Below are 14,036 nucleotides of genomic sequence, written 5' to 3' on the forward strand. Positions count from 1 at the left end.
TATAATGATTTGTATCATAAATTTAATAATAAAATCCAATGAAATAAATTATTATTATTTATTAAAGTCATAAACTTTTAAGAGAAATTTCTAAAACATTTGAATAATGGTGCAACATCAAAAAGAGGGGTGACCTAATCTAGATTTCCATTGTCATATAACGATGGTTGACGAACATTTGTTTGGGACAAAAACTGTTACTTGTGGTAAAAGTAATTGTGATTACGTCTAGTCCTATGTTCCATTCGATTGTGCCAATCATCCTTATCAAAGCCAAGTTTCCGTATTATACAATGTTTATTGGACGAACAAATTTGACTAGGCAGAGTAGAAGTTAATTTTGTGACAGAAACAAGAATGAAGCACAAATTGGGAACCATTAGAAAACAAATCGATATTGATTTTAGTTTATATGTATTAACCAAGATATGAGTATGAGACGTTGTAGATAAGGTTTCAATAACTATTATATTATGAAAGGAGATCAATGTTGAAACTGAAACTATCATTAAATCATACCAGGGTCTTGTATACAAGTATGTTTCTGGAGTATAACTAATTGAAATAGGTAATATCTTAATTCTTTAAGAGATTTGAACTCTAAATCACATATTAAACTGAAATTACATCGTATCGGAATTGTAACAAATAATCATATTGATCTTATATGACAAGTTAAACAATTTTTAGCACCGATAGCATAAAATTGTCTCAGATTGATGAATTTTGATATGGTGGCTGTAAATTAAAATTTGACTGTCCTCGCTTTGTCTCTGGAATGTGATTTATGATTTATAATTCATGTGGATGATTTACGAATTTTGATATGGTGGGTTAGATTTTCTGAAATATGAAAAGTACCAAAGGTGGCATTTCATCACAATAGTAGACCAGTACTTGGGGTTTGAGTCCTAAAATTAAGAAAATGAAAATACATGTGATTTAGAGTAGACTAAAACCTTGTTTTTCTTCTCGAAGTGATATCAGGGTTTTAATCAAAATTTCAAACGGACACGTTGGATCCACGTTATTACAATAGAGTGCATGCATGTTGAACAACCCATTGACATTAACATGATTGATATTACCCACAAAAAAGAGTGACAGAAACTTATATCAAACGTCAACGACAAAACTAAGCATTGTTTTTTAAAGTATTACATTTTGTGAGTTGTGACGTAGTACGAAAGTGGGAAGCGTTCTCTTTGAATAATTGTATGTATTTCTCAAAAGGATAATCACACTTTCGGTTAATTTCCTCCAAACGCAGAAGAAATTATCATTCTTTCCTATTTAAGTTCAAACGGTGAAATATCTATTGTGGGAATTGAAACTTACTCCTATATAAAATAGGGTAAGGTGCACTACACAATTTCTTTATATAAAATAAATGGTTATTATTACGCACACAAAACATAAGGTTTGTGACCCTTCAAAATAAAAGATAAACTTTATAATAAGAAAAAACACATTTTTGAAAATTTCAATAAATAATAAGATCATTAATGTATAATCAACTTCAAGCGACTAATTGAATTTAACAGAACACTAGAATAAAATCCATTTAATTTATGTCAAATATTATTATTCTTTTCCTATTTTATTTGTACATTATCTTTATTGTTATATTTCTTTATCGTTTTTAAAAAATATTGTGCTAAAAATAAATATATAATATATAATTATATAAATTAATTGTAAGTAAACTACTGATTTACATCTATCAAACACAATAAGTAACAGATCAATGTCAAACATGTGAATAGAAAAAGTGCAGTATAATAATTTCTATCATATGTTATATTTAAAATTTAGCATAATTATAAAGTAGACATTATTCTGCCATTTACTTTGTGATTAATAATCGTGTGCCAATGGTTTATTCATAATAATTTATACAATTATATTTTTATTTATAACAAATATTTATAAAAATATATAAGATATAATTAATTTAAAAATATAATAAAAAAACTAAAATCCACTTGAAATGATGGAAAATAATTAAACAAAATTAACAATAGGATGTCAATTCTAGATTACCGACATCTTTTCTTTAATAAAAAAAAATATATCATTGAATCAAGAAGTCGATTTTCTCCAAACCCATTTTTTAACCCTTCAAAAATAAATCATAGTAATGTGTTTTAATTTGGCTAATGAAATATCCAATTTCTCAACGAGTTGACTGGAGCATTTTGAGAAATAAAATTACAAGTGAGATAAATTGAGAGTAAGAAAAATATTTCAGTAAAAGAGCCTTAAAATAAGTCCATTGTTATTATTAGGACCAAATAATTAAAAGCGGGTTGAAAAATATGCAATGAAAGTGTAAACTGTCTCACTGCGCACGCGACGAGGTGTGTTAGAAATACTTAAAAGTTTCATTTACAACAGAGTCACCAGACAAAACAGGGAATCATAGACTAATGAAGTTGTTATTTGCAATGTCGCTACAAGAACCGTTACTGTAAATACTTCGTATGTCCCACCATCGGAATTCATTTTAAGATTAAAAGTGCATTTAAATAATTATATATTTAATCACTAATTCAATAAGCTCTTTTTAAAAACAATGACTCGGACAATAAATTAAACGATGAAAATTGTTGAGATAAGTATTTTGATAAGTTCTACCAATTAACTTATTCAAAAAATATTAAAAATAGTTTAGGAGAGCAATAAGCTATTTTTCATAAGTTGTTCATAAGCTTTTTCAAACATGCTGTAAATAGGAATTAATTATCACCATCGTGATAGGAAAAATAAACCCCTTCTAAGATCAGTTGATGGTGTTATAGATTTCTTAAAAAATCATTTATAAATCAGCGAAGAAACTCAAATATCAAGCGCTTAACAATTAATTCAGATAACACATTGTGAATAGATAATAGTCACCAACAATTTTATTTCAGCAGATCATAGAAGTTTCATTAGTAAAAGAAGCTAAAAGAAAGAAACACATGAAAAGTTCGGAACTTCATAAAGTAAAACGGACTTGCGATCTAACTAGCTAGTAGCAACCTAGTCGAATATGACCACATACATCTCTAGAACAAAATAGCCTCGGTACATTTTTTCCTCCCTGTCACATTGAAACAATTCTCAGTAACAGCAATATATGGCATGAAAATAACATAGCAGAAGCACAAGGATCAAGCATGATCTTACCTTAATTTTGGCGTAGCGTGGTCAACACTCTCCATCGTCGAGATAAGCCAGGTGAAGACTATGGAAAGAAGCATTAACCAAAATTGAAAACGGAAAAATATTGGGGGCTTACTAACAGGTTGTGTAACCCAAGATTAACCCTACAATACTATGCAATTGGCAGCAAAAGATTACATAACCAAACCCCTCCCAACTTTTCTTTGTAAAAAACAGAAAAGATAGCTAAGGGGCAACCTAATTGTTCTCAGAGCAGCTAAGAAATGAGAACTTCAAGAAGGATTATATAGTAAAAAACAAAAACTAGTGAACAGTGGATCATCTAGAAGACCAGAACATATAGATAATGATAAGAAAGGAAAATTTAAATGGGGGAAAAAGGAGCAAAGGGTTGAGTTCTAAAGGGTTATTGTAAGTAAAAGATGCTACAATCTACAGTATGTACTATCTTTACCAAGAGGCCTAATCTTTTTATCAGATTAGAAGATAACCATTCTATGAGGGGTGATGATGATGTGAACTCCATATCATGAAATCAGGATTCAGTTTGAATATACAACTAACAACTTTCTTCTGCCTCAGTTAAATGAACCACAGTCAACCAAGTCTATTCCGTGCCACTCCAACCCATTAACACCATTCAGCTTCCATCCGTCACTTGAGTCGCAAAACAAACCCTGTTCCCAAACATCTGAGCCTGATCCAAAGTCCAAAACCATGAGATTCCCAACCCAATGTATTCATCAATAATCAACGTCTTAGTTACAGGAGCCTAATCTAACACTAACCCAACTTCATTAATTAAAGTACTTATTTACAGGAGCCTGTTGCTCCTTGGGTCTCATTCATCATCCCAGTTAAGATTTAGGATACGACACAGCGTCTTAGTCGCAGAATCAGCATTATCAAAGAGGTCTTTAGCAGAAGAGGAACACTTGCTACAAGGGGAGGCAGGGGCAGTATTGGGGAGTGGGGGCACTTCAACTTCAGGATAGGAACCAGGTAGATCAAGGGACACAGTTCTCTTAGGTCGAGCAGAAAATTTTGGGATAGGCAAGGAACTGGGTGGTGGAGAATTAGAGTAGGTAGGTCCAGCCCAGAGTTCAGAGAACAAAGTGCTCCTCTCATCAGGGACATGTTCACTGAAAGATCTCTCCTTTTCACAAGCTTTGTAATTGATGGGGACTGGGGTGCTACGGGGACTAGTTTTATTATCTTTGTTTGAGTTTGAAGGAGTAAACGGTGATTTTGAAGAAGCTAACGATGAAGTATTAGATTTGAACGGTGTTGGTAAAATACCGGAACCGGTTTGGAAAGTTCTGCAATTGATGCCCCTAAAGTCACTTGAAGGTGAAGAACCAAACCGAGAGCTGCCTTGTGACTTGGACCTGCTGTAGTATTGGTTCCTATGCTGCGTCACAACAAGTGTCTCCATTTGTAACATAAATCAACACTTTAACAACCCAGTACGAGGTATCAGAAACAACCCTCACAAGTAAAAACGCAAAACAAAACACTGTCGTCACACGGATAACCAGATCTTCCCAGATCAAAACTTTCCCGGATGCTGGAAAATAAATAAATAAATACAAAAGGATAGATTATTAAGGACTGACCGTGGAAGGAAAATATAAAAATAAAAACAAATATGAACGCTCGAAAGTAGATCAATCCCAAAAAACAAAAAAAGAACTTGCAGTGCTGAACATCACTATTTAATTTTTGTCGACAAAATTTAAAGTAAAATAAAAATTACCGATTAGTTCAGGAGAGACTAAATTGTTTCTTCTTCTCCTTTTCTTTTCTTGGAGACGGAGTTTGTTTTGAATTTGCAATGCACTGGAAAATAAAGAGGGTATATGGAAGTATTGAAGGAACGTGAAAGAGCGTGATATTGTTATTGTTGAGAGTGTTCGGCAACTGTGCCTTTTTGTCGAGACCATTTTTTTTTCACTCCTTCTATGTAATGTAACGGACGGATAACAACGCTTTTACCATTTTGCCCCTGTGTCAGTCCCAGTGAGGCTTTCTGACAGCACTGACTAAATTTCCAAAAACAATTTTTTTGAATTAACATTAAATCTACATTTATCAGAACTAGTCATGTCTATATTAAAATTTAAGCATAATATTAAATAAAAACACGTTAATGACACGTCACTCACCTCTAAAATGCGTCACGTAAGAGAGAGTTAATATGTGTCAATATCTGGTTTAGGAGTGGACATCGGGTGAATTCAAACTTGAGAAATTTAGACCTTAACAAATCGATTATAATGATAAGAAATTTATCTCCGATTGTAATTGTGTAGCGGCTACGGTGGATCACAATTTTGGCTAGTCACAGATTAAGCGGGTAAGCATATTTAGTTGTTAGCCAAAGTGTGGAATATAGCATGCTAGTTAAAGAAGAAATAAACTAAATAAAAACATCACATAAGATGTGAGAAAAAATTAAACAAGAAGAGAAATCTACTGTACAACTTGAGTTGTATGCTACAAATAGAAATTCAAGATGACTATTTCACAAGTTGCAACTTGCATCTTTCCCTTTGATGGAGAGTTTGGGAAGGTTAGCTTTTTGGGTTTTTGCTTTCTACTCATTAGTATTTGAAATAGAAAAAAGAGTGTTATGAATATTAGATAGAATAGCACGTTCCCAAATTTTCAGAATTTTGTATTTAATGCGCTTTGACATGCCTACCTTCTCCTCCATTTGTTTAATATTTTTAATTAATCTTTTTATGATGGACCTACTTTTGAGTCAATCAAGTCAGTTATCAATAAAAAAAAAATTATATTACTTGATTTCAACTGTTTATATTCAAAAACTTGACATTCGAATCAATCTGTTTCTCTTTCTTTTATTCACGTACGAATATATCAGTGTTGATCGATCTTGAATTGTTGCTCACCTCTAGTATGGTGAGTGATTTGGCTCATCTTTAAATGCATCACTCACTAGTTATTGTCACTTCATGTTTTGCTATGTCACATGTTAACTTCTTTTAAAGTGTCACATTTTTATTTAACATTATGCTTAAATTTAACTTTTGATTTTGCCCATTTTAATAAATAGTTTTTCAAGTATTTTGTTTTAAAAATTTGTTTTTGAAATTTGACAATAAAAAAGCCATCAAATAATTTACATTTTTATTTTATTTCTTGAGTGCTAACGTAAAAATAAAAACATTAGAAATCATATTTTTTTTAATTAAATTATAATTTTTAATTGTAATGCATTCAATTTGTATTGTATGATTTTTAATAAATTACACGTGAATTCTTGTTATATAGCTTTTGATATACATTAAAAAATGATTTAATATTTTTATAATAAATTTTGTAAAAGCTTTTGCTTTTATCTTTTCTATTGTGTCACTTTCTTTTTTTACTTTTTGATAATTTGTAAAAAATGTTAAAATATATTATTAAAATATTTTTATTAATTAAAAATTTATAAATAAAATTAAACTTAAAATAAGATTTATATAATTTTAATAAAAAATTTAATAAATAGTACATTTTAAAACTATAATATTATTATTATAAAAATAACAAAGGTATTAAAAAAAAAACTTAAATGTTCATAGCTTTTATGGACCATCTACCTTTGTCAAATATTGATTTATAACGTGGATGTATAAGATTAAGTATGATAGCCTATAAAAGAGATTTTTTAGTTAGAACTCGAAAAGTTGCAATATAGCTATGTAAATTGTTTCTTTTTAAAACTAATACAAGTAATTTTAAGATATTTTGTTAAAAATAAAAATATTAAGAAAATACTATTAATGTATGCTTGTGATTTTAATATATTTTAAACATAATTTTAAAATTTTTAAATAATTATATGTATGGTATATTTTTTATTATTATTTATACTCACATTAATGTCAATATTATCAAAATTGTGATCAAGATTGCAAGATCACATGATCTTGCAATCTTCTTAAGACTTAATTATCTTAATCGCACGTAGGATCATAATTTCTTAGGATCACAATAAATCATGATCTTTCTCTTTAAGAATATAAGATCTATAATTAGATTTGATATTCTTATTTTTTGGTCAAATATATTGACTTGACTTAAAAATTACTCATTTTCATTCATTTTTGACATGATTTTTATATTAAAATCCTAGTCTTGTGCAACGATACTGTCTTTTTTTTTTTGTCTTTCCTAAGATCGTAGGATCTATAATTAGATTTGATAACCTTGTTTTTAGGTCAAACATATTGAACCAGTTTGAAAATTATTCATTTTTATTAATTTTTAACTTGATTTTTGGATTGGAATCCTAGTCTCATGCATCAATACTATCTTCTTTTGTCAGTTCCAAAATTTTGTTCATATTCTTTGTGTTGGTGCTTCAATTAATGAGTTGATTGCTCTAACGATTAGATTGCTCTTTGCATCGATGTTTTGTGCAACAAGTGAATTGTTTTCAATGTAGGTGCTTCTCTTTTATTTGTGCTCCTTGCCTTTGCATGTTGTTGTTTTAGTTAGAGTCATAATTGTTGGGAGGTGCAAATACTTTTTTCAGTTTTCTAGTTTATTCTCTATGAGAATGCAATTACAAATTGTGTTTTGTTTTGCTTCCCATACAAATACTACTAGGAATAGATTAGTGGCATTGGAAAAGAGAAGACGATTTAGGCAAGCAGAGTTGTTGGTGGAACTATGATATGAAAACTAAATAAAAGTGTTGATAGAATAAGAAATATGGCATAAAACCATGATGTTTCTATTTTTAGATATGTTAGGAGAATTAAATGTAAATACTGTGAGAATGAATATAATAAAAGTGTTTATCGCATCAAACATCATTTTGTAGGAACAAAGTAAAATGTTGGAGCCTGCATGATTGTCCTTGATGATGTTTGAAAGTAAACAAGGGATATTGTTAGATTACAAGAAAAATTTATACAAAAAATAAACATACAGCAAAAGCTTGAAGGAGAGGTAACAAAAAGCTATGTTGGTGAATCTAAAAATGTAGAGAAAAGGAAAGCATAAGTCATTGTTAAGACTTCAACAACCCTTTTCAAGAAAAAGGTAAGTAATCACCTAAGTTATAACCAACTCAATTTTTAAATAAAGTTTAAGAGATGATGCATCATTCACCGTACGAGATAATTGATAAGATATGCGATAATAAATACATAGACATTTGCATGATGTGGGCTACAACTTTAACCTAGTTTTGCATTATGCTTCAAATTTTAAAGTTAAATGTCAATTATATGAGTATTTAGTAAAAATAGTAGAAGATATTGAGAAAATTAATAAAATTAATAATCAACTTGAGTATTTCAAAGCTTAAAAAGAGTTTTTTTTATGTAAAAGTAGCAATTACTATATTGAAATTTAAAACTCTTAACACAATTATGAGAATCTTATGATGATTAACACTAAGAGTTGCAAAGATTTGTTATTTATATATTAAACTTGACATGTAGCTCATTTGGTTATGATCATAATTGAAATACTTTTGAAATGTTATGTAATTTATTTATTAAAATTACTAAGTAAAGTATTTTATTTAGTATGTTAAACTATTAATTATTTTTGTTGTTATTTGGGTTCACACAAAAAAATATTTAAAGCAAAAAACTATGATGTTTTTATGATAGCTAACTCAAAATTTGGCAATAATAACAAGAGGTGAAAAACATAATTTAGAAATTAAGATTATTTCTTTTGATGGCAAATACATCTATAGATGATTTGGACCTTCCTCCTTGCTTAATGATGATAAGGTCAATGTGAATGCTATTAATAAAAATGATTATTTTGAATATGATTATTCTAATAAAGCTTACAAAATATATTGTAGTACATGAATGTTAGTTTAATAAACTTGAAAATATATTGTTAGATTTATGAATTTATATTTCTCATACAAAAATTTATGTAATTTTTCATTTGACTAATTATGAATCTAAAGTCTATAAATTTTAAGATTATGTTTAGTTAAATTAAATAATTTAGATGCTAATTTTTGTTTCTATATTTTTTTTTATGCTTATGCATATGCATAAACATATAGTATTGTATGTTTGGTAAGATAATATGATTTATCTTACGATTTATGATATTTTATCTTCTCAATTATATGTAAGATCCTAATTTTAATAATATTGGTTAAAATAATGAAATGAGCATCATCTAAACTAACTTTTTTTTTTCAACTTATCAACTTTAACTAATTAGAAATCTATCTTTAAAAAAAGGATAAAAAATGTAAACTAATAACTTCACCTCTGTATCGTGTGGCTCACACTAGTAATTCAATACATTACTACCAATACTAGACTTTTTACAAACTTCAAACTACCATAGAATTATTCTTTTTTATCTTTTGGTCCAAATGAAAGGATTGTTGTCCTAAACTTTACATAAGATTCAAAGTTTGTTAAAAACTTTGTATAATGAGTAGAGAAAACATTGAAGATGGTAAAAAAACAGAAAGTGAGATAAAAAATATTTTTACAACGAAAGGCTTCATTATAAACATTTTTGTTGTCAAAATTATAAATAACGTATCTTATGAGTAAAATATTAAATAATAAAAATTATTAATATCTTTTATTGTTGTCATTTTCTTTGCAAGGTTGGGTAAGTGGTATTCCGCCAACTCTATAATGATAAGTCAACTTTTATTATTCCAAATAAAAATATATTTTGCAGTTATTGTGTATATATATATATATATATATATATATATATATATATAATTTTTAATATTATATTTTCATTACTTTTCTATCACATATAATAAATGTATACAATATTTAAAGCTATGTAAATAAAATTGTAATTAAAAGATAATATTAATGTTATTTTAAATGATTGAACTTTTATTATTATATATATAAATCAACTGGTAGGATATTATTTTAGTTTAATTTATGATCTCAAGTTAATTTGAAAGTGATGGATCCTAAAACATATATAGGGTAGGTACTACTAGTGAAAAGGAGATAAAATGAGGTGAAAAAAAATCTTATTAAAAAGAGCAATTTTATTGCCTATGATAAGTAGAAAATCCTCGTCCTTTTTTTCTGTTTTGATTTCTCCGAACTTGCTAGTTGCTACCAGTTTTTTGAGTGCTCGATTAATGGACTTTGCATTTGCCTAAAAATATAAGAGGTAGTATTTCTTTTGTCGAATATTTGATTAGCACGTAGCTTTGTCGGCCAGTGGCCCAGTTCTCATATGCTACAGTACAGCCCAGTTCTTACATGCTACAATACCAGGGAGAAAGAAGATTCTCAGCCTAGCCCAAATCCCCCCCCCCCCCCCCCCCCGGATAACTAAAAATTAAATTATCCAATTGGATTGAATTGGATTTGATATTGCTTCTATATATATAACTCAATAATGATCAGTTTGATATCTTTGCAATAATTTAATATTCTATGCTTAAAAAAAAAAAACATAACATTTTTGTTCGCAGAAGTCATTTTTAGTGATATTTGAAGTTTTTACTATTTAATCCCATGAGAAAACTATTCAGTAAATGATATATATGAAATATGAATTGATGATAATGCTTACCAGAATTACCGTGATTAGATATTGTATGCAAAATGAAGCAAAATATTCCGTCCATCAATTCTAAACTAAGCACAAGTCCCCCACCACGTGCTTGCAGTGAAGCCTCTGATAGTTTACGAATAAAAGGTAGTTGGACCATCCTTTTTTCTTTTTGTACCATACCATTCTTTCCTGCTTTTTGACCATAGTTTATCATTCAAATTCTGAAAGGAAAATAAATTAGAATTGGGCATGCATACCAGAGCACTGCTTTGGAGCAACAAATTTTGTGGTTCTGCATGCCATCTATTAGAAGCCCCAGGTTCTCTAGAGAGAGACACAATTTTTTTGTGGGTTGTATAGTATCTCATTTGGACTCCAGTAATTTGAGAGGATCTTTTCTACATTTGGTTACTCTCTAACATATCTTTCTTGCATGATGAGTAAAATTTTAATTGACATTGATAACTACTGTATATACTCCAAAAGAACGAAACATATACATGCTAGAATTTAGTTCTTTGGCATTTTCTTTTCCTTGTGTTTAAGCAAGGTGTCCTTTGAGTGGGTTATACTGTGTCCAATCTGGTGAACACAGGAGTATACGTACATTAATAATGGAATATTTAAGTAGGGGTCACTTTTTTGTGTTACTGAAATTGCTGGAAATTGCGAGCTCGCCATGATAAGGATAGAAACATAGACAAGATAATAATGGATTTATGACCATACAGGAATCGCTTCTTAAGAGAATTGATTTTAATTTTGGAAGGAACAAAAATTAAGAATCTCTTTCTTCATCATTTGGGGGCACGCTGATTAGATCAATGTCCTACACTCAACAAATTTTATAATTCTAATTATTTTGGATGAGAAATTCAATAGATTCTCATATAACTTGTTTATACTAAATAAATGTCTACTTAGTTATTGAGTGTGGGATTCAAATTTAAGTAATTACTCATCAAAAAATGTTATGATGTGTACATGTTTGAGCATTATATTCAATTAAGTTCGTACACACACAGAATTATATAATTATAAAATATTTATTATATTTTATAATTCACAATTATAAAAAAAAATCCTTAATATTTGTTGGATTGAATAGAATATTTTGCTTTTTTATTTTTATTTTTATTATTAACTTTAATATTCAAATAGTATTTTTTTTGTTGGGTAGTATTTAAAAGAAAATATATGTTGTATTTATTTGAACTAAGTAATGTATTGGGATAAAAAGAGAAAAAACCTCTACATTCATGTCATGTTCTCTAAAAGCACACGTGAAAAGAAGAAAGTATAGAAACATATAAATATTTTAACGTAGTTTAACATATTTATTCAGGTACATAAACTATTAATATAATTTTATTATTCTTGTATAGATAAAACTGTAGATTTTTTCTGACAATTTTTGCATAGATAAAATTGTAAATTCTCTTTTGATACACAAATACTTATTTTTAAATACAATTAAAAAATTTATATTAAATTCTAATTTTTATAATACCTTTTCTTAATACGAGACTTAAATGAATTATAAATCAAGTGTAATTTAATATCAGTGATTTAGAAAAAAAAATTAGTCTATGTTAATATGACTTTTGTGTAACTAAAACTAAAGCGTTTATACAAATATTGAGAATTTATATTGATAATTAATATATTATACCAACAAGAAATTATATTAGTACATATAAAATATTATTATACATCATCAATGCATTACATTGTTAACATATATATAGACTTAAAAATTTTATATTAATACGAAGAAAAGTAATTTTAACACTTAGTAGTTTTTATTTATTAGAAATAATGTTTTTGTCGCTATATAAGCATGTAATAAAGCTATTATTTTTATCAGTATGAAAAGTGTTTTTTTTAACAACATTTATGAATAACTAAAGTTGTTTTCTTTATTTTTAAAAAATATTTTTCTGATGCTTGTATAAAAAGATTAAAAATATATGAAAATAAAAAATTATATATTATATACGGTGTCAATTTTAGTTTAGTTAATTGTTTAAACTTTAAACAAAGAACTGATGCATGTATATAGATATTCTATACCGTATCCTGCCTATATGTTATCTATCAGAAACCGCATTTCGTGCCCTCTCTCTTACATATCTTTTTAGAAGAGAAAAAGTTCAATTGATCACAGAACCACATATCCTTCGAAAGAACGAAACACAAGTGTTGGAAGTTTGCTCTTTAGCTTTTCTGTTCCTTTTGATTAATCAATTTGTCCTTGAGTGGGTTATGCTGTTTCCAATTCTGTTAACACTGTGGTACACGTACATTAATAATGGAATATTGAAGTAGGGGTCACTCTTCTTTGATCCTCAAATTGCAGGCTCGCCAAGACAAGCCATTTCATGACAGTGATCATAGGAACATGGAAAGATTATTACGGATTGATGTCATCCACACTCCACAGTCGTTTTTAACAATAACAATTTGTATGCAACAGAGCATCTCCGAGATACATATTGATTATTATAAGGTATTTGTAAGTGCATGCTTGGAAACTTTTTTTTTTTTTTTCAAAAATTATCTCCCAAAACTGATAAAAATAAACGATTTTTACTTGAAAATAAATGAAAAAAAAATATACATACATGTATTGTGAAAAGGGTTTCCGATACATGACATTCCTGTGCGATGATTTCAAAATGAAAAGTGGACCAACCATGAGCATGCCAGTTCAACGTGAATTTGTCTTGTATAATTTGGAATTCTTCTTTAATTTTAATGTTTTTAGTTTAAAGCGTGTGTATATAGTTAATGTGATTGAAATTCACAATGACACTTGAAGGCTCATTGCAATGCTTTGTGCTTTGCTTTTGTTTGGTACCTCTTATAACCATTCCCCATGTGCCCCTTGCTTTCATCCCAAACAAAATCCACTTATCTTAAAACCTGAACCGTTTGACCATACGAGCCTTCTACGCGCTCGTCCCCTCGTAGAGTCAAGATGAATCAAGCCACTTACTATCTCATAGCAGTAACTAATTCTCAAATATTTGCAACTTTTTTATTTTTTCACTCACAATAGAAAGACAAAATTTGTTTCGCGCGTGCAGTGACGCGCCATAGAAATAAAGGAAGAGTCGATTGAAGACAACGGATTCAGTTTAATACTACAGCGTTTTACGGCTGTCCCGTCACCGTTGAAATCGTACGAACACAAAAACCACCGAATCCTTAAAAAAAAAAGAGCTTATCCTGTGTGCACTACAAAGGAGTGGGAGTATATATAACGACCAAGAAAAGAGCTTCTATCACTTATTCACATAAAGAAGTATCTATCAACT

General features: G+C 28.8%; 1 protein-coding gene across 1 annotated transcript; it reads right to left on the reverse strand.

Annotated features, from left to right (window-relative positions):
- Positions 1-2,887: 2,887 nt before the first annotated feature.
- LOC113863636 lies at positions 2,888-5,106 on the reverse strand. The gene is made up of 2 exons (XM_027497281.1): positions 3,172-5,106; positions 2,888-3,085 (listed from the first exon to the last, which is right to left on the reverse strand). The coding sequence occupies exon 1, from the start codon at positions 4,610-4,612 to the stop codon at positions 4,010-4,012; it is 603 nt and encodes a 200-aa protein (XP_027353082.1). The 5' UTR covers positions 4,613-5,106; the 3' UTR covers positions 2,888-3,085; positions 3,172-4,009.
- Positions 5,107-14,036: the final 8,930 nt, after the last annotated feature.

This window comes from Abrus precatorius, unplaced genomic scaffold, assembly GCF_003935025.1.
Source record: "Abrus precatorius isolate BTA unplaced genomic scaffold, Abrus_2018 Scaffold3, whole genome shotgun sequence".
In the NCBI taxonomy this organism is placed as follows: domain Eukaryota; kingdom Viridiplantae; phylum Streptophyta; class Magnoliopsida; order Fabales; family Fabaceae; genus Abrus; species Abrus precatorius.

What these genes read in the sequence shown, in the direction of transcription:
- LOC113863636 (XM_027497281.1), bottom strand. Translation starts at nt 4,612, where the DNA reads ATGTTACAAATGGAGACACTTGTTGTGACGCAGCATAGGAACCAATAC.